The 27,999-nt window shown below is 40.7% G+C and overlaps 4 protein-coding genes across 9 annotated transcripts; all 4 read right to left on the bottom strand.

Moving 5' to 3' along the window:
* Window positions 1-59: 59 nt before the first annotated feature.
* LOC309704911 (perforin-1-like) lies at window positions 60-6,663 on the bottom strand. Of its 5 annotated transcripts, XM_082530400.1 has the most exons (7): window positions 6,556-6,663; window positions 5,863-5,974; window positions 2,424-2,975; window positions 2,198-2,336; window positions 1,888-2,099; window positions 658-1,555; window positions 60-565 (listed from the first exon to the last, which is right to left on the bottom strand). In XM_082530400.1, the coding sequence occupies exons 1-6, from the start codon at window positions 6,647-6,649 to the stop codon at window positions 676-678; spliced, it is 1,989 nt and encodes a 662-aa protein (XP_082386526.1). In that variant the 5' UTR covers window positions 6,650-6,663; the 3' UTR covers window positions 60-565; window positions 658-675. The 5 variants fall into 5 exon arrangements, with proteins under 5 accessions (XP_082386526.1, XP_082386527.1, XP_082386528.1 ...); XM_082530401.1 differs by lacking the exon at window positions 5,863-5,974 and having other exon boundaries at window positions 6,556-6,645; XM_082530402.1 differs by lacking the exon at window positions 6,556-6,663 and having other exon boundaries at window positions 5,855-5,968.
* Window positions 6,664-7,124: 461 nt separating this feature from the next.
* On the bottom strand, window positions 7,125-12,814 carry LOC309704254 (perforin-1-like). Its single transcript, XM_082529311.1, has 6 exons — window positions 12,784-12,814; window positions 10,481-10,544; window positions 9,580-10,162; window positions 9,346-9,484; window positions 9,036-9,247; window positions 7,125-8,813 (listed from the first exon to the last, which is right to left on the bottom strand). Exons 2-6 carry the CDS (start codon window positions 10,488-10,490, stop codon window positions 7,931-7,933), a joined length of 1,827 nt encoding a protein of 608 aa, XP_082385437.1. The 5' UTR covers window positions 10,491-10,544; window positions 12,784-12,814; the 3' UTR covers window positions 7,125-7,930.
* Window positions 12,815-15,637: 2,823 nt separating this feature from the next.
* LOC309705641 (perforin-1-like) lies at window positions 15,638-17,863 on the bottom strand (the record flags this gene model as incomplete). The annotated part of the gene is made up of 4 exons (XM_082531568.1): window positions 17,288-17,863; window positions 17,054-17,192; window positions 16,744-16,955; window positions 15,638-16,520 (listed from the first exon to the last, which is right to left on the bottom strand). Exons 1-4 carry the CDS (start codon window positions 17,818-17,820, stop codon window positions 15,638-15,640), a joined length of 1,767 nt encoding a protein of 588 aa, XP_082387694.1. The 5' UTR covers window positions 17,821-17,863.
* Window positions 17,864-19,975: 2,112 nt separating this feature from the next.
* Window positions 19,976-27,867, bottom strand: LOC309705125 (perforin-1-like). 2 transcript variants are annotated; one of them, XM_082530730.1, is made up of 5 exons: window positions 27,795-27,867; window positions 23,212-23,794; window positions 22,978-23,116; window positions 22,665-22,879; window positions 19,976-22,446 (listed from the first exon to the last, which is right to left on the bottom strand). In XM_082530730.1, exons 1-5 carry the CDS (start codon window positions 27,856-27,858, stop codon window positions 21,564-21,566), a joined length of 1,884 nt encoding a protein of 627 aa, XP_082386856.1. In that variant the 5' UTR covers window positions 27,859-27,867; the 3' UTR covers window positions 19,976-21,563. The 2 variants fall into 2 exon arrangements, with proteins under 2 accessions (XP_082386856.1, XP_082386857.1); XM_082530731.1 differs by lacking the exon at window positions 27,795-27,867 and adding an exon at window positions 24,068-24,088.
* Between the last annotated feature and the right edge of the window lie 132 nt (window positions 27,868-27,999).

Raw genomic sequence — 27,999 nt, 5'->3', positions numbered from 1 at the left:
ACCACCAAAAGCAGGGTGAAATATCGACAAGAACAAAGTGTTCAGATATTATATGTTTATTGTGCATAATAAAGCTCCATTTATAGTGAGAATAAAACACATATGGTATATTGGAACATTGTGCAAATACTTGAACTGACACATAAACTGCTTCAAAATGAATGCAGTAAAATTCATTTTGCTAACGATGTAGGTAAAATCATAATTAATGAGGGATAATAACATTATAAATTAAGGTTGAGCCGGATTAGCAGAAACTTTTATATGATCTACAACAGACATGGCCACATAATGTCTTCATATCTAACTGGCTTTAGGGAATACAATGCATACATCCATAAACAAACACAAAATATTTATTAAATGTATTTGAATATATTAATCCAGTTTTCTGACATCTTGAACATTAAAACATTGCACAAATGATCCTATATGGAGAAATATTAGTGACGGATAAGGTATAGTCTAGAAATTGCAAGATGAAAGCAAAGAACGAATCCTTCACGTCGAAGCCGAGTCTCTTCTGGTTAGGTTTTCAAGTGAATCCTGAGATCTGTTTTCAGTCCTGAAAAACAGACAAACAGATAAATAACCAAACAAATCAATACATCACCCCCTTTGGCCCAGGTAGAAATAATCTTCCCTTTTAAGTCTTACCAAATTCGTAAGTGCGTGTTATTTTATGCCATACGTGAAGCTCTTGCGAGCAAAACTCTGGTTTTTCCATGAGCTTGATTTGTCCACAAACACGCCCATTTTTGACAGGATGGCCGGTGGAATAGGATGAGTGTTGCGTGACACATACAGCTTTTTCAGACTTGGATTAATAGGAGTGGGTTTATATTCCGTGCATGACTTTCCAGTCAGACTCGGAGCACATTGCACTTCCACTTTGTAGAACAGCTGGCCGTGCTGCAGAGGACAGAGATCGGTTGTAACTCCAGAAGTCAAAAGTGGCTCACATTCTCCCAACAGGTCATCGTCCCACTTGCTGTCCTCGTCCCAGACTTCAAATCTGAATTTGGTAATTGATGAGACATCCTGCGTGCCCAGGTCGATGACAGTGGCCCAGTGTGGGTTGTTGTTGTTATAAATGACAGGAGTACGCTGAGCCACTGTTCCAGCAAAGTGCACCTTCACATAGCCATCTGTAGCTGTGGTATGGTCCCCCCACAGATCAGTGGCCCGCTGTACTGTTATGATGACCCGTGCCATACCTTTACGAGCTGGGCAGCAGTCTTGGTTCACGGCGGGGTCATTGTGGCACTGGCAGACGCAGGAATCCCTCGAGTCACTCTTAATCCCAGCCTGACAGCGAGCGCTGCAGTTTCTCCACAGGCCTTTCTCCAGGATGTAATGGCTAATGGCAGAGCGCAGGTTTTTCCGGGCTTTGGCTGTGGCAGGAAGCAACTCATGAAGGGAATTTAAGGAGTATGAAATGATATCTGGATTTTTTGGTAGGGTTTCCAGCCATTCCTTGTAGGCAGCTGGATTTTTTTCCGCAGAGAAGAGAAGGTCTGTGTCTGTGGTATGCCCACCTTTTATATCTGTAAACCTGCAAAAGAGGGGACTATTTCAAACAGATGTGCCGAAATATTAGCTGAAAATATTAGCGTGAGTTGTTAAAGGGTGAAAACAGATAAAACATTTCAGGTAAAGTGAAATCATGTAGTTTAAAATAGACATGCATGTGACTGAAAGTAGCCTGGCCAAGCTGGACAATGCAACATCACATAACCTCAGGAACGACTAAACAAAGCACTGGAGGTGTTCACTCGAGCTCCCGCCTTTCCCATTACTTGTCTCAATCCAATCAGTCATCGATGGGGGGGAATATTGGACAGGACGTTTTGATGTTGTTGTTGATCAGTGTGTAATGTTCTCTACCTGTCATTGAAGAGGTCGGAGAAAGAGTTCTTATTTTCCAACTTCTCTGAAGCTTTCTGGCAGTGTTTTGTTTCGGCTTTTATTGTAGCTTTAATGCTCGCAGACGCCTCAGCTTCCAGACACAGCTCCACCTCCTCCAAGCTGAGTCCCTGCAGGCTGGCCTGACACTGCTTGATGCTGGTCACAGAGTCAATACTTCCTCCGAGCTTTACCTGGGATGATACATGAAAGACATATAAAGAAAAGTTTACTTCCTTTTACAATGCCAACTTTTATTGATTAGATACTGTGTTTACATATTTTCCTTTACCTTTGTGATGTAATGGGTACCGAAGTTGTCAATCAGTTTGTAAAATCGTTGTTTGAATTCTGGGGCGTAATATTTGGGAAGATCTTTCACTGCTTTCCGAAATTCTGTGTGCAGCTTTGGAGTATTTGACACTCGGTAGCTTGTTCACAGAGAGAAAAGACAGAAAGAGTATAAAACAAGCGTGTGACACTATCGCATTTATTTCATAAAGGGTGGAGTTCCTTACCTGTAGTACTCACACGACACACTCTGGCTAGTGAAGCTGAATTTGTCACTCTTTGTTTTCTCCATGGAGTACTCTGCCAGTTTAGAATTGGTACCAGCCAGCATAACAGAGCCACTTTTGTCATTTATTTCAACTTCTAGATCGGTCTTCCAGTTGTTTTCAACAGAGGAGACGCTGGAACTGACAAGAGACTCGCTGGATTTGTGAAGTTTAGTGGAAACTTTGGCGCTGCAGGACTGCTTTGCCCTCCAGTCCACCACTGTCAGGGGTAGCTTTTGCTTTATGTTCTCAAGATAAGGGTTGGTACACAGCATGCATGTTTTATCTTTGCGTTTCCACACATTCATGTTGAGCACGAAGGCCCCTTTACGTTCCATTTTGGTGATGTCGAAGCCTTCTCCGGCCAAATTGATGCCCGGAGCAAATTCTGCATCGGCGCACTGTTTCGGTGTCCCTTCTGTGCACGACTGAAACGTGCAGTGAGGGAGGGACAGCAGGAGGCCAGCACAGATCCAGATGTTCACCTGAAACATGTTGCTGCTGATGTGGACGCTAAAAACAAACAAACAAATGAAGGTTTTCAGTTAAATAGAAACAAGTATGTTTATTAGTACACAAAGAGTTCCTTCCAGTTTTTAAATTCTAAACGAGACCTGACACGATATCAAATCTTCGCTTAAAGAAAATGAACACTAACAATGTAACTGCAATAAAACAGCACATGCAAATTAATGATAAATTCAAGAAATATTTTTCAAGACAGAGCATGAAAAATTTGTCTTACATCTTCCGTTTTTGAAAAATTAACTAAACTTAAAATGCAAGTGCAGAGAAAAGAACAGCTACACTGACAAGATATCGAGTTTTCCATTTTTAAACCAGAAGAACTCTGAGACTGCAAACCTCCTCACTCTCTAGGCAGTATTTATTCTTTACGCTCACTGAGTCACAGCAGCAGTTGGGGAAACCTTGACTGAAACTCTCCAAATCAATCCAGAGCTTTCAGTCTCTCTAAAAATCCTGAATCAGAGACTCCTGTTTGTACACTGTTTAATCCCCAATATTTCAGTCAAGATAAACATCTATCATCTATAATAATGCGTGAGCCCTCTTCAGATGTGTAATTGTGCATTCGGTCACTTCTCTAAGGCCTTTTTAAAGTATTTCAAAGCTGATTTTTTTTTATAGCTTAGGACTACAACAGCATTTGTTGTTGAAAAGTTCCAGTCAGGTTTTTCTCCTACATAAAGCATATTTGGTGGCTTCAGACAAGATAGCGTTATTTTAATGTTGCTGGATGTTACTGGTGCTTTAGTAGTCTGCAGAGCCCTGTGGTTTAAAATCTTATCATCAAAGTGGATCAGTTTCACTTCTGACTGATTATATTACATCTTGCTTTGAGACTTCTTTTTTGTGGTCTACCTCAAAGCTCTATTTAAGTAAGGAACAATTGTTTTATTTCAGTACACTTTGACTTGCATTTAGTTTTAGAAAGTACTAAATATATAAATAAGGCTGGTACATTTGTAACAAGGTCAGCTATGATGTTTTTTGGGGGTTGTTATTTTGGGGGGTAATATAAAACTTTTGATCTTTTAAGAGAAAACTAAGGATATAGATCTGACTTTGGCTCCAAAGATGTTAAATTTCAGAGCACTGAAAGTTTCCTTTAGCTAACTGAGAATGAAAGAACCCTTTTCATATTAGTCGGCCTCTCGGGTTTTGTGAGTAGTCCAACCAACATTTCCAGCATTTTAAAATGTTTCTTCACAATTGACTGGGAGTCAGCCTAAGATTATTTTGAAATAACACTTTTAAAAACTAATTGTTGTGTTGCTTGAGGTTTGCTAAGAGCCGATCCTGATTTTATTATTATCGTGGGTTTTTTTTTTATACACATGGAACAACATTGATCGGCACAAGTATGTTCTATCCCAAAACTTTTTTGATGTTCTGGGCAAATTCTCCTGCAAAAATATAGAGAACTGTGTAAAAGTCTTAAGCGTTCTATATATTTTCTGTCCCTCTCTCCTGTTCGTCATGTGGTTAGCTCTCGCATTACAAATTCCTCTGTTAAATTTCTGATGCTTTCAAGTTAGTTTTACCTCCTTATAACGATGTGGATTTACTAACAAATCTTTTTAAGAACTCTTGTCTCTCTACTTTAGACAACGTTTGTCCTGTGAAACCAGATTAGCTCCTCTTTCTAAGCCGTCCCCCTGGATAAATGACAACATTTGCTGTTTAAAGCGTTCCTGCCGCAAAGTTGAGCAACTATGGAGGAAAACACTCCTCTCTTTCACGTAAAGGACCTTTTAGTTGCATTTAACACTTCAGTTCGTGATGCGCGGGCTGCCTATTTCTCAGACCTAGTATCAACGAGCAGAGGTAACCCCAAGGTACTTTTTGACACCATTAGTGATATTGTTGCTCCTGCTCCACCTGCTGTTTCAATTACTTCGAATTACCTCGAATGAAGATTGTGAAAATTTTCTTTCTTTCTTTGTTGAAAAAGTTCATAATGTCTGTCTTGTCTGCCCCAACTCCACCTAGGCCTGTTCTTTTAGAAAGATTCTTACCTGCGTCCTTATCTCAGCTGCTCAAATGAGTTAATTCGATGAAAGCGTCCTCCTGCTCTCTTGATATTTTAGCTGGATCTTTGTTTAAAAATGTCTTTCAGTCTGTCGGTCCCTCTGTGCTTACAATTATCAATACCTCATTGGTTTCTGGTGAGGTCCCTGGTTATTGGTTCAAAAAAACCTAAGCTTGAACCTTGGTGACTCAGCTCTGACTTTGGACACTCATGCTAATTTGTTGGTTCGCTCCAGTTTTTAACATTTAAAAATATTGCTAAGCTGAGTCCCATTGTATCACGCTCAGAACTAGAAATGGTCATCCATGCATTTGTCTCATCTCGTTTGGATTATTGTAATTCTTTGTCCACGTGTTCATGTAAAGCCTCTGTGGATCATCTGCAGGTTGTTCAGAACGCTGCCGCAAAGCTTCTGACCAAGTCTTCTAAATACTCTCACGCTACACCTCTGCTGATCCAGTTGCACTGGCTCCCCGTAAAATTGACTTTGACATTCAGGGCTCTGCATGGACCTGCACCAACCTATATCAGAGATCTTTTACATCCGTACATCCCCAGCAGGTCCCTGAGGTCAAGTGATCAGGGCTTGCTGGTTGTCCAACATACGAGGCTGAAAACGAACGGCGATAGAGCGTTTGTAACTGAGGCCCCCAGACTCTGGAACTCCCTTCCTTTGAGCCTGAGATCTGTGGACTCAGTTGTTTCATTTAAAAAACAGCTTAAAACTCATCTTTTTAAACTTGCTTTTGGTTGATTTTTACTTTTATGTTTCAGCTTTTCTGTGAAGCACTTTGTGATTTTTATCTTGAAGGTGCTATACAAATAAAATGTTACTTACTTACTTACAAGGAGCTAAATATACAGTTCTTCAGGCTTTCTGAAGGTCTTTCAAAGGTTTTCTTTGGACACTTGTTGCTTTCACAGTGGTTTTCAATCAGTCCTTGTACCCCACCAGTTCCTAAGGAATATTTTTTTATTGCAACATCTGTTTTTGTCTTAAGTACTGCATTTCCATGTATGTCTGCACGTACTTCAGTTTCATCTACTTATTATTTTCACAGCAAACTATAAAGAGGGGTCGGCCAAGACTTTTGCACAGTCAGACTGCAGATGTGATCAGACGTTATCTGTTGTGGCTCTCCCACCTTGTGGCATCCTCCTTACCCATTGATCTCTTTTTTTTACTGCACTGGATTTGTTAAAAACCAGAATTATTGTATTTTTTCCTCATTAAAGAGCTTTTGAGTCTCCAAACCTTCTATGACGACTGTGGTTTAGCACTTTTTGCGCTTAAACGAGCTCCGTGTTGCAATGGACTTGAGTTACACATAGCAACTCGCTGAACATTTAAATGCATTGCTTTCAAAGATGCAATATGAGTAAACTCTACCACACGATTACTTCTGCTGCAGAACGCAGAATGATATGACCCCCCCCCCCCCCCCCCCCCCACCAGCACACACACAAATACACATATTGCTGCATACATTCAGTGAAGAAAAAGATCATATCGATGTAAGCACATAAGCAAAGACTCACCTTCAGCTTGATGGTTCACAGTGCAACTGTGAAACTGACAGCAGTTAGCAGGAATACCAGTGCTTAATGTATAAGAGTCACAAAAGCAGGGCATGGGGGTGGGGTGAGGGGGTGTGGTATGAAGTGACAGTGGTCTTTAAAAGAACAGAGAGGAAACAAACAGTGCTTTAATAGCTCTATCGGTCTTCAGCTTACCGAGCACAAGGGGGAGGAGACGATGGTCTACAGACACACTTGCACAAGTAGTGACAACATAAAAGCTCGACTGGCTTTCCAGTCAGTGAGGAACCAGAGACCACAAACCTATCATTTCTCTGAAGTGGTGGGAGGGAGTGGTGGGTTCCTGAGAACCAAGGTTTCTTTACTTTGTACAAGTGGCGTGGTCTCACAAAAGCTTATTACAGGAAACAGTTTAAGCAGCAAATACTGACAAAGAAACACACATAATCTGTAGAAAGAGAAAATGAGGCCTCATACAGCATAAGAGTATTTTGAAAAGACATTTTATTTTGCAGTAATTAAAAAAAGTAAATCTAAGTTGCACAAATATAAAAAAGAACAACTATTAAACAAAGGAAACCTATGAAATTCAACAGCACTGCATGAAAAATATCTAACTGTGAATCCTTTTCATTCTCTCACTACCTTAAGGAATGGGAGTCACGCTATAAAAATGGCCGACAAAGCAACTAAAATGAATAAAACAGGCTAGCGCGTGTTATAAGTGCCTCTACATAAGAAATAAAAATGAACACTTGCTAAAATAATGCATATATATGATTTTTAATTAAGCTTGGATTTCAGCTTTAATATGATCAGCTGCAGTGATCATAATGATATAGCTCATGCTTTATTACCAGTGGGCAGAAGTATAACCTTTACTTTGAACTGCTAAAGATGTTGTCACAGACATATTCACTGAAAACTAAAGATATAAAATATGTTTTCTGATCTTTTGTTCAGCCAGTTCTTTCTTCACAGATGTATTTGTTTTCTTTTATCATCAGTTGATAGTTTCATATATCAGTTGGTGGGGTTGTGCTAATTGGTGATTCTAAATTGCACATAGGCATGAATGTGAATGCAAATGGCTCTGTGAAAGACTGGCGACCTGTCCAGGGTGTAACATGCATCTTACTCTAAACCAGCTGGGATAGGCTCCAGCAGCCATGGATGAATGGATGGATTATCAATAGATATTTAATATGGAATACATTGTTCACGATAAATTTTTCTTTCTTTCCAAAGCTTCAATAGAGTCTCATCCAGGGCCAAGAATCTATAGTTTTTTAATTATTGTTATCATCAATATTGTGATATGTGGTTTAAACTAACATAAATAGAAATTTGCTGATACCTTATAGTCTTCATCACATCACACTATTATTATATCATACTTGGGACTCTCGGTAGTAATGCTCTGATTTTTCCATGAACTTGATTGGTCCACAAACACACCCATCTCTGACAGGATGGCCTCTGGAATAGGACGAGCATGACGGGACACATAGAACTTCTTCAGACTTGAATTCATAGGTGAAGGTTTATAGTCCGTGCACGACTTTCCGCTCAGACTTGGAGCGCACTGCACATCCACTTTGTAGAACAGTTGGCCGTGGTTCAGATTACAGAGATCCGCTTTAACTCCAGCAGTCAGAAGTGGCTCACATGCTCCTAATAGGTCATCATCCCACTTGTTGTCTTCATCCCAAACTTCAAATCTCAGTTTAGCTGATGAAATATCCTCTGAGCCCAGGTCGACGACCATGCCCCAGTGTGGGTTGTTGTTGTTATAAATGACAGGAGAACGCCGGACTTCCTTTTTGTTGAAAATCACCTTCACGTATCCATCTGTAGCTGTGAAGTAGTCCCCCCACAGACCAGAGGCCCGCTGTATTGTTATGATGACCCGTGCCATTCCCTTACGAGCTGGGCAGCAATCTTGGTTCACGGCAGGGTCATTGTGGCACTGGCAGACGCAGGCATCCCTCGAGTCGGTTCTAATTCCAGCCTTACAGCGATCAGTGCAGTTTCTCCACAGGCCTTTCTCCAGGATGTAATGGCTAATGGCAGAGCGCAGGTTTTTTCTGACTTTGTTCGTGCTAGGTAGTAACTCATGCAGAGAGTCCAGGGAATATGACACGATGTCTGGGTTTTGTGGTAATGTGCTCAGCCATCCCTTGTAGGCTTCTGGATTTTTGTCCGCAGAGAAGAGAAGGTCTGGCTCTGTGGTATGACCACCTTTTATTTCTGTGAACCTGTGGAGGACAGAGTTGCTTGAACAGCTGCGACAGAAAGAAATCATAACAACTCTGGAGGAGTCAGTCTTTAAAGAGTTTAACTCTGAAGCCACCAGAAACAAGGCATAATATACAGTAGCTGTTAATTATTATGGTTTAGATATGGAAGAACAAGTCTGACACCTCGCTGGGGTTAGAAGAGATAACAAATCAGAAATATCTGAGAAAACTTTTACATACCTGTCATTAAAGAGGCTGGAGAAGGCAGACTTACTGTCTGTCTGCTGTATATCCTTTTTGCAGTGTTTTGTTTGAGTACTTATTGTAGCTTTAATACTTGCAGACGCTTCAACTTCGAGGCACATCTGCACTTCCTCGGCACTGAGCCCTTGAAGGCTGGCCTGGCACTGTCTGATGCTGGTGACAGACTCGATACTTCCCCCCAGTTTCACCTGGAATCAAATAATCCAACACAATTTGCATGTGTTACTCAGAAATGACTGACACAATTTTGCTGTGTTTCAGGTGCACTGTTGTTATTGTGGTTCACCTTGGTGATGTAGTGGGTCCCAAAGTCATCAATGAGTTTGTAAAACTGTTGTTTGGTTTCTGCGCTGTAGGTTTGGGGAAGTTTTTTCAGAGCTTTGCGAAATTCTCTGTGCAGCTTTGGAGCACTGGACACTCTGTAGCTGATTTCAGAACAACAATTAAACATCAGAATTGCATTTCAGCATTTTTATCTTGATAACAAAGAGACAGCGCATCAGAGTACTCGTATTCTTACCTGTAGTACTCGCAGGACATGCTGTGGCTTGCGAAGCTGTACTTGTCATTCTTGGTTTTCTCCATGGAGTAACTCGAGAGATGAGAATTGGTACCAGCCAGCATCAGTGACGCACCTTTATTCCCTGCTTGAAGATCTAGATTCACCTTCCAGTCGTTTTCAACAGAGGAGACACTGGAACCGACAAGAGACTCGCTGGATTTGTGAAGTTTGGTGGAAACTTTCGCGCTGCAGGACTGCTTTGCCCTCCAGTCCACCACTGTCAGGGGTAGCTTTTGCTTTTTGTTCTCCAGGAAAGGGTTGGCACACAGCATGCATGTTTTATCTTTACGTTTCCACTGATTCATGTCGAGCACAAAGGCTCCTTTACGTTCCATTTTGGTGATATCAAAGCCCTCCCCGGCCAAATTGGCTCCCGGAGCAAATTCTGCATCGGCGCACTGTTTTGGTGTCCCGTCTGTGCACGACTGATACGTGCAGTGAGGGAGGGACAGCAGGAGGCCAGCACAGATCCAGATGTTTACAAGAAACATGTTGTTACTGAGCTGGAAATATTCATTTAATGAGCCTGTGTCATTGAAAGCTGAAAAGGAAAAAAAAAATCAAGGTAAAAAAACAGACAAGTGAAACGGTTTTAAGCAATGGTAGAAAAGAAGATCTGAAGGCCATTTCTAACATCTTAAATCATCATACTTGTTTTCACAAGTCCATCATGGTTTTCAGCTTTGAAATTAAACACTTGAATATTTACTTCTTTTTATTTTGAATACGTTCTTCTACCTTATTTAGCACAATATTGCATTTTAATTAACTTCATTTATAGCCCACATAAGATGATGTCTTCTCAAAACAGTTAACTTTATGACTCAAACCAGTCAGCTCTTCAGTTGAGGCTACTCACCTTGTCTCATGTGTTTTCGCTGCACGCCAGCATCAGACTGAGAGCATCAGTGCCAGAATGTCGCCTTATAAAGACAAAGAAAAAAGGCTGAACATAACTGATGGTGTTACTTTGTGAGAAAAAACAAATACAAGTAGGGGGGTTTAGACTGGTCTAACAGTTGCCACAAAATGAACCTGTTATTTTTCTCATGTGGTTGTGGACACCGATCAAAGGTGAGAAGAAAACATTGTATCTGTTGCAACTCTTTTAACAGTTAACGGCTTTAAAACTAACACCAGCTCCTCAGAATGGAGAAAGGTGGGTTTGGGGCTGTGATATGAACTGAGTTAAAGAGTCTAGCTGATGAAGGTGTAATTATAATGAGTTCCAAAGATGAGGTGCAGCACAGCTTAAGGCTCGGGCACTGACAGTGTCAAGTTTGAAGTGAGGCGTCAGGAAAGCAGATGAACCTGAGTGAAAGGCAGAGGAAGGGGTGCAGGGTTGAAGGAGGTTTAAAAGACATGGGGGTGCCAAGTCAGTGAGAGGTTTCAAGTCACACTGGGCAACAGTCTTGGTGCCACGTTGAGTGGAAGCTGGATGAGAATGGGAGTAATATTGTCTGTAGTCTTGGTTTGAGTGATGACGCTTGCTGCAGAGTTCTGTACCATGCGGAGCAAACTATGGCGTTATTTTGGGAGGCCAGAGAGAATGGCATTCCAGTATTCCAAAGAACAGGTGATCAAAGCATGAACTAGAAAGGAAAAGGATGAAGTCCTGAAAAGTTACAAAGATGGAGAGATCTCACTGATAGAGAGTATTCTCCAAAATGACTCAAAGACTTCTGACACTATGTGAATTTTGTACCTGATATCCATCTATAGAACACTATAGAACTTCACTTTTATTGCCAGTGGAATTTTAGCTGATTGACTGTGACCCCACTGATGATGGCCTGTAGGAAGGAGGTGAGGACAGGAGGGGGAAGTTCTGGGTTTAGTAGAATAGTACATTTGTGTGTCGTCTGCATAAAAATGTATACCAAAATGATGGACGACATCCTTTTGGTATACGTTTTTCTGTCAGTTTTCTGTCAGACAGGTAGGATGTAAACCACTTTAAGTGCTGTGTACTTATTTTCAGATGTTCTAACTAAAGAGCACTGAAGTCAAGAACGATGAAGATGGTGAGAAAGCCAGCATTGAATGTGAGCTGGAGGTCACTGGTGATTTTAACAGGAGCTGGTTCAGTACTGTGTCGAGAATGGAAACCAGACTGAAATGACTCATAAAGGTTTACTACTGATGCTACTGTATGTTCCAGAACGTTAAAGAAAAATGGGAGGTTGGAAATGGGTCGATAGTTGGTTAGGTTCAATTTTTGTAGTTATGATCGGTTACAGTGTAGGAAGATAGTCTTTGATCAAGGCAGTTGGAAGGGCATCCAGTCAGCACTCTGGACAGGTTGCCAGTTTGTTGAAGGGCTAACGCACGGACAGAAAACCATTCATACTCACATTCGTACCCACGGCCAAATTTGAATGACCAGTTAACCTAATACATGCATGGGTTCGGACTGTGGGAGGATGCCAGAGCACCCGCACAGGTGGGGAAAACACAGAAAGCCCCCATCCAGTCAATGGATTCGAACCCAGAGTCTTGTTGCAGTGGTGCTAACCAATATAACACCATGCCTCACATGTATTTGTAAGAACGAATAAATTATTACTATTCTCAACTCTAGACCAGGAATTTTACACTAAGAAACCAGCTTCAGTCTTCCGATGATATGTCGAATGTTTTTTCCGTATAACGGAATTTGTTTCCTCATACCTAGATTTATTATGATTAAAATAAATCATAATACTATTAATACCACGTCAGTAGGAATAAGAGGAACTTACTTTTTCATTATTACAGTCTTTATTTACGACAACTTATTTGCATATCCCACAATCAGAAAGAGAAAAATCAGAAAGATATATATTTTTAAATATTTCTTACTAGTGGGATCTCAAAAAAATATAAAAATAATTTGTAAATCTGTATTCAGGTTAAGAATATATTATTTTTTTAATCTACTGAAGGTAGTTCAATGAAGCAGAAAAGAACCAAAAGTTAAAAATCTGATTCTAATTTGAAACCAAAAATATTTTAAGATCAGATTTGTACCATAAAAACCATCTTTCCTTCTATCTTTGCTTTTCAAATAAAGTCAGTTGAATCATGAAAAGTGCTTCTGCAGAATTTCAGTAGCCCCAGATTTTCAGGCTCACTAATTTGGTCAGTAGCCTCAATGCATACTCTAAAGTCGAGACTACTCACCTTCTCTTGTGTACTCTTGCTTCACACCTGCATCAGACTGTGAGCATCAGTATCAGTGTACTGTGTTTTAAAGACAAACAAGAATGATCGAACATAACTAATGGGTTCGTGTTGTGGAAAAAAAAGTAGGGGGCTGGTTTAACAGTTTGTGACCACAAACTAAACCTGCTATTTGTCTCGTGTGCTTGTGAACAACGGGCACAGGTGTGAAAATATTATGCTTTATTTCTTGCAACTGTTTTCCCATGTACAAAATGTTTCTCAAACCAGTATCTGATTGATATTAACTGAGAATAAGTTGGATACAAGGTAATAGAAAACAGAATAAAATCAGTGTGAAGGTCAAGTGTTAAACAGATGTTCAGACAGAAGCGGAACTGGGTGAAACATAAAGAATTGTAATTAATAAGTCATATTGTTTCTCTCAATTCTGCATTTCGTCAGAAAAGAGTCATTGTGAAACCTGGACCACATGATTAACATCGCATGTGGCCTTCACAGAGGTGGGGTTGTAGTTGCTACATGCCACAAGGTGGTCACAGTAGAGTGGGTTGAGAGGTAAGGGGTGGTGTAAATTGTTCAGATCTTCCACGGTTCTCGATCATGAGGGCTTTACAGGACGTCACCTGCTCCTGAGAACTCAAAGTATATCCTTTAATTTTGTGCAGTAATAATAGCAAAGTTGGCCCAATGATGACAGTAGGCTGGAGGCTATCCCAGCTGTCAAAAGGCAGGATACGGCCTGGAGAGGTTGTCAGTTTGCTGCAGACAGAAAACTATTCACACCTTCGGTGGCTGTACTCAGGGGGTAGAGTAAGTCAACAGCAGGCCTAACTATCAGAAGGCTGGTCCCTGGCTGCTCCAGTCTGCATGTCAAATATCCTTGGGCAAGACATTAACCCCAGATTACCGTCTGATAATTCCATCAGAGTATGAATGCGTGTTATTGTTAGATCAAAAGCACTTAAGCGTATAGGAAAAAAGTGCTTGCATGAATGGGTGAATGAGGCATATTGTATAAAGCCATGTTCCACAATTCTCGAGAAAGTAAAGTTATCTTTCCTACTGACACAGTAATACCTATTTTCATTTTTTTTTCACAAAGTTTGTTCTACATTCTAAAATACAAGGTTGTATAACCTACTGATGATAATTATCTACATTATTTTATATTATTCTAGAATTATGCATCAGCAAACTGAGCATCATAATGTGGCATAATGGGGCAGAAGGGTGACTGAAGTGACATTGGAGATGGCATGTTTGTTGGTGCTTAAATATCCTTGAAATCCTTGGTGATGCCACAAGTCAAAAGAGATCTTTCAACAGATAGAAAGGTAAAAGTAACTTAAACACTGACTTGTTGCAATGAAGGTATGCAGAAGATAATCTATGATCTTTGAAGATCATCTGCTAACTAAGAACAGGAATCTGAGGCTACAATTCATACAGGCTAACCTCCTGCTGATGGTATAATATCAGGATATTTTCTTGGCACACTCCAGGCACTCATCTCAAACAGGTTCCTCAAACAAGACAATGAGTTCATTGAACTGAAATGGCATCGATAGTCAGCATATTTCAATCCAAAAGAAGACCTTTGGAATGTGGTGGAATGGGAAATTTGCATCATTAATCTGCCTTTGACAAATTTGAAAAATTGTGCCATAGTATTTCATCAGTATAGACCAAATCTCTAAGGAATGCGTCACATACTTTATTGAATCTTTGTTATCAACACAGCTCTGAAGGAAAAAAGGGGTCCAACCCCAAGCAAGCAAAGTGCAAATGTTCCAATACATTTTCCATATGTATGTATGAAATATATATATATATGTACATATGTATTTATACATAACAGGACATGTGAAACATATGTAAGTATGTAACCGCAGTTCATTTTGAATGAGAAGGCACCACTCTGAGTCATGGTGCTTACCACAACAGCTATTTATGAATATGTACACACCCTTAACCTTGGTGAAAGATGCTACACAGGGTTAGGTCGCCTCGTCAGGCGTTAAAACCAGATGCAAGTGGGTTGAAAGCCACCTAGAGTGAAGCAATGGCATCCTTCCCAGCCTACATGCTGCATTAGGCCCATTTAACTTTTTCTTCTTTCGGCTGCTCGATTTACTCATTACAAACTGTTTCAACTAACATCAAGACTAAAATAAAAATTTAAAGATACCTTTTTGTCAAGTGTTGTGTGAAGTGGGCAGGATTGGAGGACCCAAAATGACAAAAAGCAGTTTTATTGCTGTACTATAGAAATACAAAACTAAACTGGAAGGTATTGGAAACTAGACAACCAGGCAGAACACACAGCTGAGAGTAAGGGATATTGGGGGGCGGGACAGACCCTAAATACAAGAGGGAATAAGGGCAAAGAGGAAACACCTGGGGAACACGGCTGGCAACAATCTAGCAGACGACACAGGGGGCCGCTAAACTGAACATGATGCACACCACCAAGTAAAACAAGAATCACGCACACTGAGACACCGACTGACAGAACCGGAGAGGGCGAGGGACAGAGAGACACACACATAGAAACACGAGTGGGAAAGTAGAGAACCAGGCAAACATGAAGACAAGCCTGATTTAATGGGGGCAAAGCTGAGGGAAGGACACAGAGACAAGACAAAGACATCAACGGGACCATATACGTACCAAGACAACCTAAACTAAGAATACTGAATAAATTCAAGAGAGTAAGCAAACTAAACTAAAAAACACAAGATACAAGGCAACTATAATGAATAAACAAGACTCAAAACTGTATTAATTGAAAACACTGGGTCAACCACCCAGGTATCCTAACACTTAACTACTTAGCGAAGCCAATTTTTCTTCACCGCATCACACTATCATACTCGGGACTCTCGGTAGTAATGCTCTGATTTTTCCATGAACTTGATTTGTGCACAAACACACCCATCTCTGACAGGATGGCCTCTGGAATAGGACGAGCATGACGGGACACATAGAACTTCTTCAGACTTGAATTCATAGGTGAAGGTTTATAGTCCGTGCACGACTTTCCGCTCAGACTTGGAGCGCACTGCACATCCACTTTGTAGAACAGTTGGCCATGGTTCATATTACAGAGATCCGCTTTAACTCCAGCAGTCAGAAGTGGCTCACATGCTCCTAATAGGTCATCATCCCACTTGTTGTCCTCATCCCAAACTTCAAATCTCAGTTTAGCTGATGAAATATCCTCTGAGCCCAGGTCGACGACCATGCCCCAGTGTGGGTTGTTGTTGTTATAAATGACAGGAGAACGCCGGACTTCTAATTTGTTGAAAATCACCTTCACGTATCCATCTGTACCGGTGGTGTGGTCGCCCCACAGACCAGAAGCCCGCTGTATTGTTATGATGACCCGTGCCATTCCCTTACGAACAGGGCAGCAATCTTGGTTCACGGCAGGGTCATTGTGGCACTGGCAGACGCAGGCATCCCTCGAGTCGGTTCTAATTCCAGCCTTACAGCGATCAGTGCAGTTTCTCCACAGGCCTTTCTCCAGGATGTAATGGCTAATGGCAGAGCGCAGGTTTTTTCTGACTTTGTTCGTGCTAGGTAGTAACTCATGCAGAGAGTCCAGGGAATATGACACGATATCTGGGTTTTGTGGTAATGTGCTCAGCCATCCCTTGTAGGCTTCCGGATTTTTGTCCGCAGAGAAGAGAAGGTCTGTGTCTGTGGTATGACCACCTTTTATTTCTGTGAACCTGTGGAGGACAGAGTTGCTTGAACAGCTGCGACAGAAAGAAATCATAACAACTCTGGAGGAGTCAGTCTTTAAAGAGTTTAACTCTGAAGCCACCAGAAACAAGGCATAATATACAGTAGCTGTTAATTATTATGGTTTAGTTAATGGAAGAACAAGTCTGACACCTCGTTGGGGTTAGAAGAGATAACAAATCAGAAATATCTGAGAAAACTTTTACATACCTGTCATTGAAGAGGCTGGAGAAGGCAGACTTACTGTCTGTCTGCTGTATATCCTTTTTGCAGTGTTTTGTTTGAGTACTTATTGTAGCTTTAATACTTGCAGACGCTTCAACTTCGAGGCACATCTGCACTTCCTCGGCACTGAGCCCCTTAAGGCTGGCCTGGCACTGTCTGATGCTGGTGACAGACTCGATACTTCCCCCCAGTTTCACCTGGAATCAAATAATCCAACACAATTTGCATGTGTTACTCAGAAATGACTGACACAATTTTGCTGTGTTTCAGGTGCACTGTTGTTATTGTGGTTCACCTTGGTGATGTAGTGGGTCCCAAAGTCATCAATGAGTTTGTAAAACTGTTGTTTGGTTTCTGCGCTGTAGGTTTTGGGAAGCTTTTTCAGAGCTTTGCGAAATTCTCTGTGCAGCTTTGGAGCACTGGACACTCTGTAGCTGATTTCAGAACAACAATTAAACATCAGAATTGCATTTCAGCATTTTTATCTTGATAACAAAGAGACAGCGCATCAGAGTACTCGTATTCTTACCTGTAGTACTCGCAGGACATGCTGTGGCTTGCGAAGCTGTACTTGTCATTCTTGGTTTTCTCCATGGAGTAACTCGAGAGATGAGAATTGGTACCAGCCAGCATCAGTGATGCACCTTTATTCCCCACTTGAAGATCTAGATTCACCTTCCAGTTGTTTTCAACAGAGGAGACACTGGAACCGACAAGAGACTCGCTGGATTTGTGAAGTTTGGTGGAAACTTTGGCGCTGCAGGACTGCTTTGCTCTCCAGTCCACCACTGTCAGGGGTAGCTTTTGGTTTTTGTTCTCCAAGAAAGGGTTGGTACACAGGATGCATGTTTCATCTTTACGTTTCCACTGATTCATGTCGAGCACAAAGGCTCCTTTACGTTCCATTTTGGTGATATCAAAGCCCTCCCCGGCCAAATTGGCTCCCGGAGCAAATTCTGCATCGGCGCACTGTTTTGGTGTCCCGTCTGTGCACGACTGATACGTGCAGTGAGGGAGGGACAGCAGGAGGCCAGCACAGATCCAGATGTTTACAAAAAACATGTTGTTACTGAGCTGGAAATATTTATTGAAAGCCTGTGTTATTAAAAGCTGAAAAGGAAACAATTTAAGGTGAAAAACAGAGAACTGAAGCAGTTCTGCAGTATATAGTACGTTCTGTTATTTCTAACTTCTTAAAACAACCTTCTTGTGCTTAAAGTCAATGATGGTTTTCATCTGTCAAATTAAATGCCTAAATATTCATTCTTTTTATTTTGAATACAACTGAAAATTTCAACTTCTGGGCGTCTGTATTCATAGCCCCTAGAAGGTGATCATGAGTCCAAAGACAAAGCACAGCACAGCTAACGGTCCGAGATCCATGTTTCAAACGAGGACTCATTAGAGCAGCTGAAGCTCAGCGAAAAGCACAAAGTGATGTATGGGTGAAGGAGATCCAGATGATATGGGGATGCCCATTCACTGACAGCTTTGAAGGTGAGTAGCGAAATCTTGTATTGAGCAGCAGTCTTGAGTCTACATTAAAGAATGGGAGCCTGTTAAGCTGAATGAGAATGAGTGCAATATAATCAGTAGATTTGGTTTGTTTTGTATAAATAATAAATTTTTTAACCTGAATATAGATTAAAAAAAACCCAAAAGATTTATACAAATATAATCTTTTAAAAAAAGTCTGTACAGAAGGTTATGAAGATATTATTTCAGAATCTACTGAAGGTGTTTTAACGAAGTAGAAAAGAACCAGAAGTTAAAATATTTTGGTTTCAAATTATAATCAGATTTTTAACATCAGATTTGTACCTTAAAAAAAACATTGTTACTTCTTTTTTAAAACAAAGTTGGGTAAATTTAAAGAGCATGAAAAGTGTCCCTGCAGAGCTTCAGTAACCCCAGTTTTTCAGGCTCACTAATTTGGTCATTAGCCTAAATGCATACTCTAAAGTCGAGACTACTCACCTTCTCTTGTGTGCTTTTGCTTCACAAGTGCATCAGACTGTGAACATCAGTATTAGTATACCGTTTTAAAGACAAACAAGAAAGACTGAAGATAAATGATGAGGTCATACTGTTGGAAAAAAAAGTAGGGGGCTGGTTTAACAGTTTATTACCACGAAATAAACCTGCTATTTGTCTTGTGTGTTTGTGGACACTGGCCACAGGTGAGAGGAAATGATGCTTCATTTCTTGCAACTGTTTTCCCACGTACAAAAGCTTTATCAAACTAATATCTGCTTGACATTAACTGTGAATACATTTGACACAAGGTAATAGAATAAAATCAGTGTAAAGGTCAAGTGTTAAACAGCTTTTCAGACAGAAGTGGAACTGAAGGAAACATAAGGAAATTTTTTAAAAAAAATGTCACGTTGTTCTTTCCATTGCATTTCTTCAGAAATGAGTCATAGTGAAACCTGGACCACATGATTTGCATCGCATGTGGCCTGCACAGAGGTGGGATTGTAGTTGCTACATGTCACAGGATGGCTGCAGAGGTAAGGGGTGGTGTAAATTGTTCAGACCTTCCACAGTTCTCATTAATGAGAGGTTTACAGGACATCACCTACTCCCTTCGAGTACTCCTCAGAACTCCAAGTTCGTCCTTTATCTTTGTGCAGTAATAATAGCATAGTTGGCCTGATGATGACAGTTCAGCCCTCATATAAAGTTGTCTGACAACTAAGGAGTGCAACACTTGAAACATTTTATAAGACACTGTATGCAAGTACACCCGCTGATCTGTGAAACCACTTTTACATTTCTTGGGTGATTTATACTATTTAGCTGTGGGGTTTTTTTTGTTTTGTTTTTTAAATTTTTATTCCATATTATAGGTTCATGCTTATCCCAACTGTCATGTGGCAAAAGCCAGTGTACAGCCCGGAGAGGTTACCAGTTTGTTGCAGTGCTACAAAACAGAGGGGAAACCATTTACGCTCTTATTCACACCTGCTCCATCCCCTCAGCTACAGCTGAGGGGATGGAGCAGGTCATTTGGCAGCTCCAGTCTTCATGCCAAATATCCTTGGGCAAGATACTAACCTCAAGTTAATCCTGGATGCATGCATTAAAGCATGAACTTGTGTGAATGTTAGACAGAAAGCACTTAAGCATATAGAATTAGTGGGTTTACCTATTGTTACGCCTCCTCGAGGGCAGGAGGGGGTAACACAGCAACTCCAGAAACTCAGTACAAGTGTTATATGTTGAGACAAGTTTAATGGCAGCTTTCACACAAAAAACAATGACCCAAAAAATGTGGGGGAGAAAGGGACAGTTAGGTTGCGCCAGAAAAAACACCAAAAAAGACAAAACCAAAACTTAGCTGAGCTCTTACCCTCGAAAATCTAGGAGGGAAAAAAAGTCCTAATCCTCAACTCAAAACAAGCTCAAAAATGACATGGGTGGCACCAACCAACTTACCTAATGTTTCTAACAGTAAAGATTCTACGCCAGTAAGTGTATGGGGTCTACAGACTTACCTACTCCTCTTTACTCCCACCACAACCTTCTAACAAAAGAAATGCACCAGAGAAGCTCTACACATGTGCCAAACAATTCCAAACAAGGAATAGAGACACGCCTCCAGCCACAGGTGAGTTTCCTTATCAGGGTGTGGACTCCAGGTTTGTCCATTCAAAGCCTCTTTCCCCTAATTAGCTGGAGACCCCCAAATTGACACCAGCCTGCAGTCTGTGTACCTAGGGAAATGGCGAGCAAAGGGAGAGGGAAAGAAAACATGCAAACTGCAGACACGCACCACTATCAATCAGAAATCATTCATCAAAGAGAATAATGTTTCACACATCAATAACTATTTACATTGTTTGCACAAAGTTTGTTCTGGATTTCTCTAAAATACCGGGATATATAACCTATTATTGTAATATTATTACTGAAGGATAACAGGTTTCTTCTATGTATTTAATACACTTGTTACTAGTGGCATACAAGAACAAATTGTCATTTTTAAATCTATACTCAGGCTACAAACTTTCCATATGTGCATATGATTTATTTATTTTTTACATGTCTATACATTATGGGACATGTGAACCATATATAAGTATGTAACGGCAGTTGACTTTGACTGGGACGGCACCAAAATTGTGTCATAGTATTTCATCAGTATAGACCAAAACTCTAAGGAATGTGTCCAATACCTTGTTGAATCTTTGTTATCAACACAGTTCTGAAGGGAAAAAGGGGTCCAACCCCAAGCAAGCAAAGTGCAAAATTTTCACTACATTTTCCATATTTATTTATGAAAAATATATATACATACCGGTACGTATTTATACATAGTAGGACATGTGAACCATATGTAAGTTTGTAACCGCAGTTATATGTACACACCCTTAGCCTTGGTGCAAGATGCTACCCAGACATAGCCTCCCTAGCCAGGCGTTAAAGCCAGATGCAAGTGGGTTAAAAGCCACCTAGACTGAAGTAATGACATCAGTCTGAGCCATCAGAACTGCATGTGGCTCGTAGTGTGGGAGTCATGTTTGTTCACACTTCACTGAATAAACTGCTGTATGCCACACTGTTGCGCAAATCTTTAAGAAGGAAGCACCTCGTCATAAAGCTAAAGAGATAGTAGGACCTTGCGCAGAGTGCCTACATGTCTGCATTATGCCAATGGGCTTTTTTGACACGTAAGTTTAACTTCTTCTACTTTCAGCTGCTACCTTTCAGAGTCATTACAAGAAGTTTCAAAAACATCAAGACTAAAATAAAACTGTTGATAACTCATCGTCTTAGCGAAGCCAATTTTCTTCACCGCATCACACTAATATTACATCATATTTGGGACTCTCGGCAGCAACACTCTGATTTTTCCCTGAACTTGATTGGTCCACAAACACACCCATCTCTGACAGGATGGCCTCTGGAATAGGACGAGCATGACGGGACACATAGAACTTCTTCAGACTTGAATTCATAGGTGAAGGTTTATAGTCGGTGCACGACTTTCCGCTCAGACTTGGAGCGCACTGCACATCCACTTTGTAGAACAGTTGGCCGTGGTTCAGATTACAGAGATCCGCTTTAACTCCAGCAGTCAGAAGTGGCTCACATGCTCCTAACAGGTCATCATCCCACTTGTTGTCTTCATCCCAAACTTCAAATCTCAGTTTAGCTGATGAAATATCCTCTGAGCCCAGGTCGACGACCATGCCCCAGTGTGGGTTGTTGTTGTTATAAATGACAGGAGAACGCCGGACTTCTAATTTGTTGAAATTCACCTTCACGTATCCATCTGTACCGGTGGTGTGGTCGCCCCACAGACCAGAAGCCCGCTGTATTGTTATGATGACCCGTGCCATTCCCTTACGAACAGGGCAGCAATCTTGGTTCACGGCAGGGTCATTGTGGCACTGGCAGACGCAGGCATCCCTCGAGTCGGTTCTAATTCCAGCCTTACAGCGATCAGTGCAGTTTCTCCACAGGCCTTTCTCCAGGATGTAATGGCTAATGGCAGAGCGCAGGTTTTTTCTGACTTTGTTCGTGCTAGGTAGTAACTCATGCAGAGAGTCCAGGGAATATGACACGATATCTGGGTTTTGTGGTAATGTGCTCAGCCATCCCTTGTAGGCTTCTGGATTTTTGTCCGCAGAGAAGAGAAGGTCTGTGTCTGTGGTATGACCACCTTTTATTTCTGTGAACCTGTGGAGGACAGAGTTGCTTGAACAGCTGCGACAGAAAGAAATCATAACAACTCTGGAGGAGTCAGTCTTTAAAGAGTTTAACTCTGAAGCCACCAGAAACAAGGCATAATATAGCTGTTAATTATTATGGTTTAGTTAATGGAAGAACAAGTCTGACACCTCGCTGGGGTTAGAAGAGATAACAAATCAGAAATATCTGAGAAAACTTTTACATACCTGTCATTGAAGAGGCTGGAGAAGGCAGACTTACTGTCTGTCTGCTGTATATCCTTTTTGCAGTGTTTTGCTTCAGTACTTATTTTTTTATCTTTAATACTGGCAGACGCTTCAACTTCGAGGCACATCTGCACTTCCTCGGCACTGAGCCCTTGAAGGCTGGCCTGGCACTGTCTGATGCTGGTGACAGACTCGATACTTCCCCCCAGTTTCACCTGGAATCAAATAATCCAACACAATTTGCATGTGTTACTCAGAAATGACTGACACAATTTTGCTGTGTTTCAGGTGCACTGTTGTTATTGTGGTTCACCTTGGTGATGTAGTGGGTCCCAAAGTCATCAATGAGTTTGTAAAACCGTTGTTTGGTTTCTGCGCTGTAGGTTTTGGGAAGTTTTTTCAGAGCTTTGCGAAATTCTCTGTGCAGCTTTGGAGCACTGGACACTCTGTAGCTGATTTCAGAACAACAATTAAACATCAGAATTGCATTTCAGCATTTTTATCTTGATAAAAAAGAGACAGCGCATCAGAGTACTCGTATTCTTACCTGTAGTACTCGCAGGACATGCTGTGGCTTGCGAAGCTGTACTTGTCATTCTTGGTTTTCTCCATGGAGTAACTCGAGAGATGAGAATTGGTACCACCCAGCATCAGTGACGCACTTTTACTCCCCGCTTGAAGATCTAGATTCACCTTCCAGTTGTTTTCAACAGAAGAAACGCTGGAACTGAGAAGTGACTCGCTGGATTTGTGAAGTTTCGTGGAAACTTTGGCGCTGCAGGACTGCTTTGCCCTCCAGTCCACCACTGTCAGGGGTAGCTTTTGCTTTTTGTTCTCCAAGAAAGGGTTGGCACACAGCATGCATGTTTTATCTTTACGTTTCCACTGATTCATGTCGAGCACAAAGGCTCCTTTACGTTCCATTTTGGTGATATCAAAGCCCTCCCCGGCCAAATTGGCTCCCGGAGCAAATTCTGCATCGGCGCACTGTTTTGGTGTCCCTTCTATGCACGACTGATACGTGCAGTGAGGGAGGGACAGCAGGAGGCCAGCACAGATCCAGATTTTCACGTGAAACATGTTGCTACTGAGCTGGAAATATTTATTTAATGAGCCTGTGTTATTGAAAGCTGAAAAAGAAACAATTTCAGGTAAATAAACAGACACGTGAAGCAGTTCTGTAGTATATAGTGCGTCCTGAAAGACCACATATCATTTGTGGTTAAACTCAATCACGGTTTTGATTTGTCTAAACCTGAAAGATGTCTATTAATTTTAAGATTTTTGCCATCTTATTAAGTAAAATAAGCCCCAGAATTAGATTTTTTTCCTTAGCACTTTGAAAAATCTTCAAAAAAGCTCCCCAAAATGTATCAATCAACTCTACAGGTAAGACTACTCACTTTCTGTGTGTTCCCGCTGCACATACGCATCAGACTGTGAGCAGCAGTGTCACGATATAATCTTTTATATGCAGAGAACAAAGGATGAACACAGTGGGGTAGCAGAGGTGTGAAAAGCAAGTATGCAGGCGGTCTGAATGACACTAAGCGAACCTGTTATTTTTCTCATGTGATCATGGAAAGTATTTTAGCATGTCTTTTTCTTCTTTGTTTATCAAACTAAAATCAGCTTGACAGCAACTGAGAACAAACTGGACATGAGGTTACAAAAAAACCGACAATAACATGGTCAGTCAAAAGTGTGATCGGGTAAAAGATAAATTATTTTTAAAAAAACTCAAGCTCCTTTCTCATTTTCTTTTTTTCAGAAATTAGTCATTGTGAAACCTGCACCACATCATTTGCGACATATAGGCTGTCCAGACCAAAGAATGACTGAGTGAGAGGAAAAGAACGGTGTGAATCGTCCAGAAGCGTTTACAGGATGTCACCTGCCGCCTTTCAGTGCTTCTCAGGAACTTCGAAAGCATGCGTGTCTGTGAACTGTAGGAAGACCCCAGAGTACCCGTATAGATGGGGAAAACATTACAACTCTTCAGAGAAAGTCCCCAATCTAAGTCAGTGGATTTGAACCCAGAATCGTTATGTGATGGTGTGAACCACAACATCACCATGCCTCACATATACTTCACTGCTAAAGTAATAAAAATTTCACACTATAGACCAGAAACTTTTGACTGAGGATCCAACTTCAACCTGTACTTTTGTGTCAATCTGTACTTTTATGTCAGTGACCCTTTGAGGTGTAACCCTCAGCAATTTGAACATGTAATTAATGTTTTTATTAGTTTTGGCAATCAGGTAACAAAAAAAAAAAAAAAATCCAAACCAAAACATTATTACTGTCACCCATCAATAACTATTTAGATTTTTCTCAGAAAGTGTGCTCTGGACTTCCCAAAAATACAGGGTTAGGGTTATAATCTCTGATGAGTTCCATGATTTAGACCTCAGAGTGTTAAAGAAACCTTGGAGTCAAACAGATTAAGGCTAGGAGCCTTTTAGTCTAATGACCAGTTATATATCTCTTGATGCATGCTCAATCATCAAGGTAAGGACTAAAAAACTGATTCTGTTCATCTGGACGTAGTGTTTTCAGGTTGAAGAGTATGTAACTCTAGCTGTACAAAAAATATGCACAAAGAACAATTACACCATGAGTTATGAAGTATAAGAAGTATATCTTTGTAGAACAAACAATATAAGAAATTCACAATAAGTATTACAATTTTAGCACTTTCTGAAGACAGTTGACTCAGTTTCATGTCACTCATGAATTATTAAGTTGTTTACCTGAGTTGTTAGTCCAGGCTGTAGGATGACTCATATTAATGACAATGGGCTTGTAGTTTATTGTCTGCCTTAATGATTAGACTGGCAAAGGCCTTTGTTGGCCTTGTTATAATGTTTGTTATTAGTTATTTATCCCAGGAGCTCAAATATGCCCCCCTCTCCTAATGACCAAGTACTCTGTCTGTCCACAGCAGATGTCAGGATGACACTTCGTAGAGTAAACCAACAAAAAGCTGGTAAAGAAGTTGGACATACTAGGAATAAACACCGCTCTCCACAACTGGATCTTGAACTTCCTAACTGACAGGCCGCAGTCTGTCTCCATAGGAAATAAAACCTCCAAAGTCCTCAGACTGAGTACAGGATCGCCGCAGGGCTGTGTGCTTGGTCCACTGCTGTTCACCCTGCTAACACATGGCTGTACTGCACAGTACAGCTCAAATCACATCATCAAGTTTGCGGATGACACAACAGTGGTGGGTCTCATCACCAACAACTATGAGTCTGAATTCAGAGAGGAGGTACAACACCTGGTGGACTGGTGTCAGAATAACAACAAGAGCTCAATGACCCACACCGCACTGCACATCAACGGATCTGCTGTTGAGATGGTCAACAGTGTGAAGTTCCTGGGTGTGCACATATCAGATGACCTCTCCTGGAACCTGAACAATATCACCATCATGAAAAAAGCCCAACAACATCTTCACTTTCTCAGGAAACTGAAGAAGGCCAGTCTCCCTCCTCCCATCCTCCCATCATTTTACCAGGGAACCATTGAGAGCGTCCTCTGCTGCTATATCACAAGCTCAAATTCAAAATTCAAATTCAAATTTTATTTGTCACACACACAACCATACACAGTATGACATGAGGTGAAATGCTTGTAGTGCAATGCAATGCCCGACCATTAGATGACAGTGGTTTTACAGTATTTACAATTTACAGGTTATTACAAAATTTGCAGATTAAACTGAGAAATTTACAGTAAAAATGTGCAAATAGCAGAAAAAGATTATAAATTATAGGAAGTGTGCATGAAGAAAAACCAGACTGCGTGTGGTGATGTGATGTGTGTGGGAGTCCAGTCCTACACCTGGTTCAGGGCCCGAATAGCCTGGGAGAAGGCTCCCAACTCCCAACTCTATGACAAACACATCATCTGACGTGCAAATAGCATAGTGAAGGACACTTTCCACCCCTCACGTGCAATGTTCTCCCTCCTTCCATCTGGCAGACGGTTTTGCAGCATCAAAACTGTAACGACCAGACACTGCAAGAGCTTCTTTCCGCAAGCAGTCAGAGCCCTCAGCTCACTACCACCAAAGGACTGATATACACATACACCTTTACAAATACAAATACACCTCACAATACTCACCAAAAGACTCAAAAACAACAAAAGCCTCCACAAATCCGCTGCAAACTGGACCTGGAAGCAATATGCTTATTTGCTCACTCAGTCACATAGTTACTGAAAACACATTTAAATTATACTAGATTTGCACATTTTGGAACTTGCACATGTCTTCGTCCTGTCTTGTCTACAATTTCCTGACAACAACTTGAACCCAGTATTCAATACCTACTGCACAATCCACTTTGTATTGTCTATGTCCTGTCTTTGTTTATTGTACAGTTATCATTATAGTACTGTATAGTATTATATAGTTAGTAATTGTCCCCTAATTTTACCAAAATTTTGCATGTTATTTATTTGTAATTCCTAGTTTTATATCTCTGGGAGATATAAAATATACTTAGAAATTATATACTCGGGTTTTGTAAATTATTTATATACGCGTAAATGCACCCCGGGGTGCTTGGGGTCAAACAGCATTTGGGTATGCCAAATGCATACTGTGTATGCGGTTGTATTGACAATAAAGCTCTGGAATCTTGAAATATGAGAATTTCTTTCCAACTCAACTTTGACAAGTGAAACAATAAAGTTCCTTGACTTCTTTTTGTAAATGTAGCTATTATTTGTTGTAAATCTACCAGTTTTATTTGTGTAAATTTGCCCTTTCTGTTCCATATATTTGCCTTTTTGACTCTCTGAATTTCCTCTAAATATTTTTCTCCTAAATTTGAAAGTTTCTTTCTCATTAGTTATTTCTGTATTCTTTTTTTTTTTTACTTTTTTAAATTTTTTTACCTCTGATATGCAAGCTTGTTTCTGCTTTTGCTTCTTTTGCTATCCGTAAGTAAAACTGATTTCAAAACTCAAAATATTGAGGTACTCAGAAGTAACTCAAAATATTTATAAGTTACTTGTTAAGAAGTACTACTAAGTTACTTATTTAGAAGTAACTTAAAATTTTAAGATAACTAACTCAAAACTTTAGGCCAATAAGTCATAATTTCGATTTACCTGTGGCTTCCTTTTCCTTCCCACCATCCTTCTCTGTCACAGCAGTCACCTGCATGTTCCCCATCACTATTGTATTTTTATCATTGCCACCGTCTGCAAACTATACATCATATCAGGTCTGATTACCATCTTGTAAACCTTTCACTCTATCCTTCTGTCACAAATCACCTCCAACACTTGGTTCCACTCACTCCACCCTGGCTGC

This window comes from Aulonocara stuartgranti, assembly GCF_965226115.1.
Source record: "Aulonocara stuartgranti genome assembly, chromosome: 4".
Taxonomy (NCBI): domain Eukaryota; kingdom Metazoa; phylum Chordata; class Actinopteri; order Cichliformes; family Cichlidae; genus Aulonocara; species Aulonocara stuartgranti.
This window is presented reverse-complemented; position numbering and strand designations above follow the sequence as displayed.

What these genes read in the sequence shown, in the direction of transcription:
- LOC309704911 (XM_082530400.1), bottom strand. Translation starts at nt 6,649, where the DNA reads ATGCCCTGCTTTTGTGACTCTTATACATTAAGCACTGGTATTCCTGCT. An exon ending in TGTGAACCATCAAGCTGAAG is followed by an intron (nt 5,975 to 6,555) that starts GTGAGTCTTTGC and finishes AATATTCCTTAG; the next exon opens with GAACTGGTGGGGTACAAGGA. An exon ending in GTACCCATTACATCACAAAG is followed by an intron (nt 2,100 to 2,197) that starts GTAAAGGAAAAT and finishes GTATCATCCCAG; the next exon opens with GTAAAGCTCGGAGGAAGTAT.
- LOC309704254 (XM_082529311.1), bottom strand. An exon ending in ATGTCCTGCGAGTACTACAG is followed by an intron (nt 9,485 to 9,579) that starts GTAAGAATACGA and finishes TTCTGAAATCAG; the next exon opens with CTACAGAGTGTCCAGTGCTC. An exon ending in TCCAGCCTCTTTAATGACAG is followed by an intron (nt 8,814 to 9,035) that starts GTATGTAAAAGT and finishes TGTCCTCCACAG; the next exon opens with GTTCACAGAAATAAAAGGTG.
- LOC309705125 (XM_082530730.1), bottom strand. Translation starts at nt 27,858, where the DNA reads ATGGGGAACATGCAGGTGACTGCTGTGACAGAGAAGGATGGTGGGAAG. An exon ending in GAAGGAAAAGGAAGCCACAG is followed by an intron (nt 23,795 to 27,794) that starts GTAAATCGAAAT and finishes TTTCTTTTTCAG; the next exon opens with CTTTCAATAACACAGGCTCA. An exon ending in TCCAGCCTCTTCAATGACAG is followed by an intron (nt 22,447 to 22,664) that starts GTATGTAAAAGT and finishes TGTCCTCCACAG; the next exon opens with GTTCACAGAAATAAAAGGTG.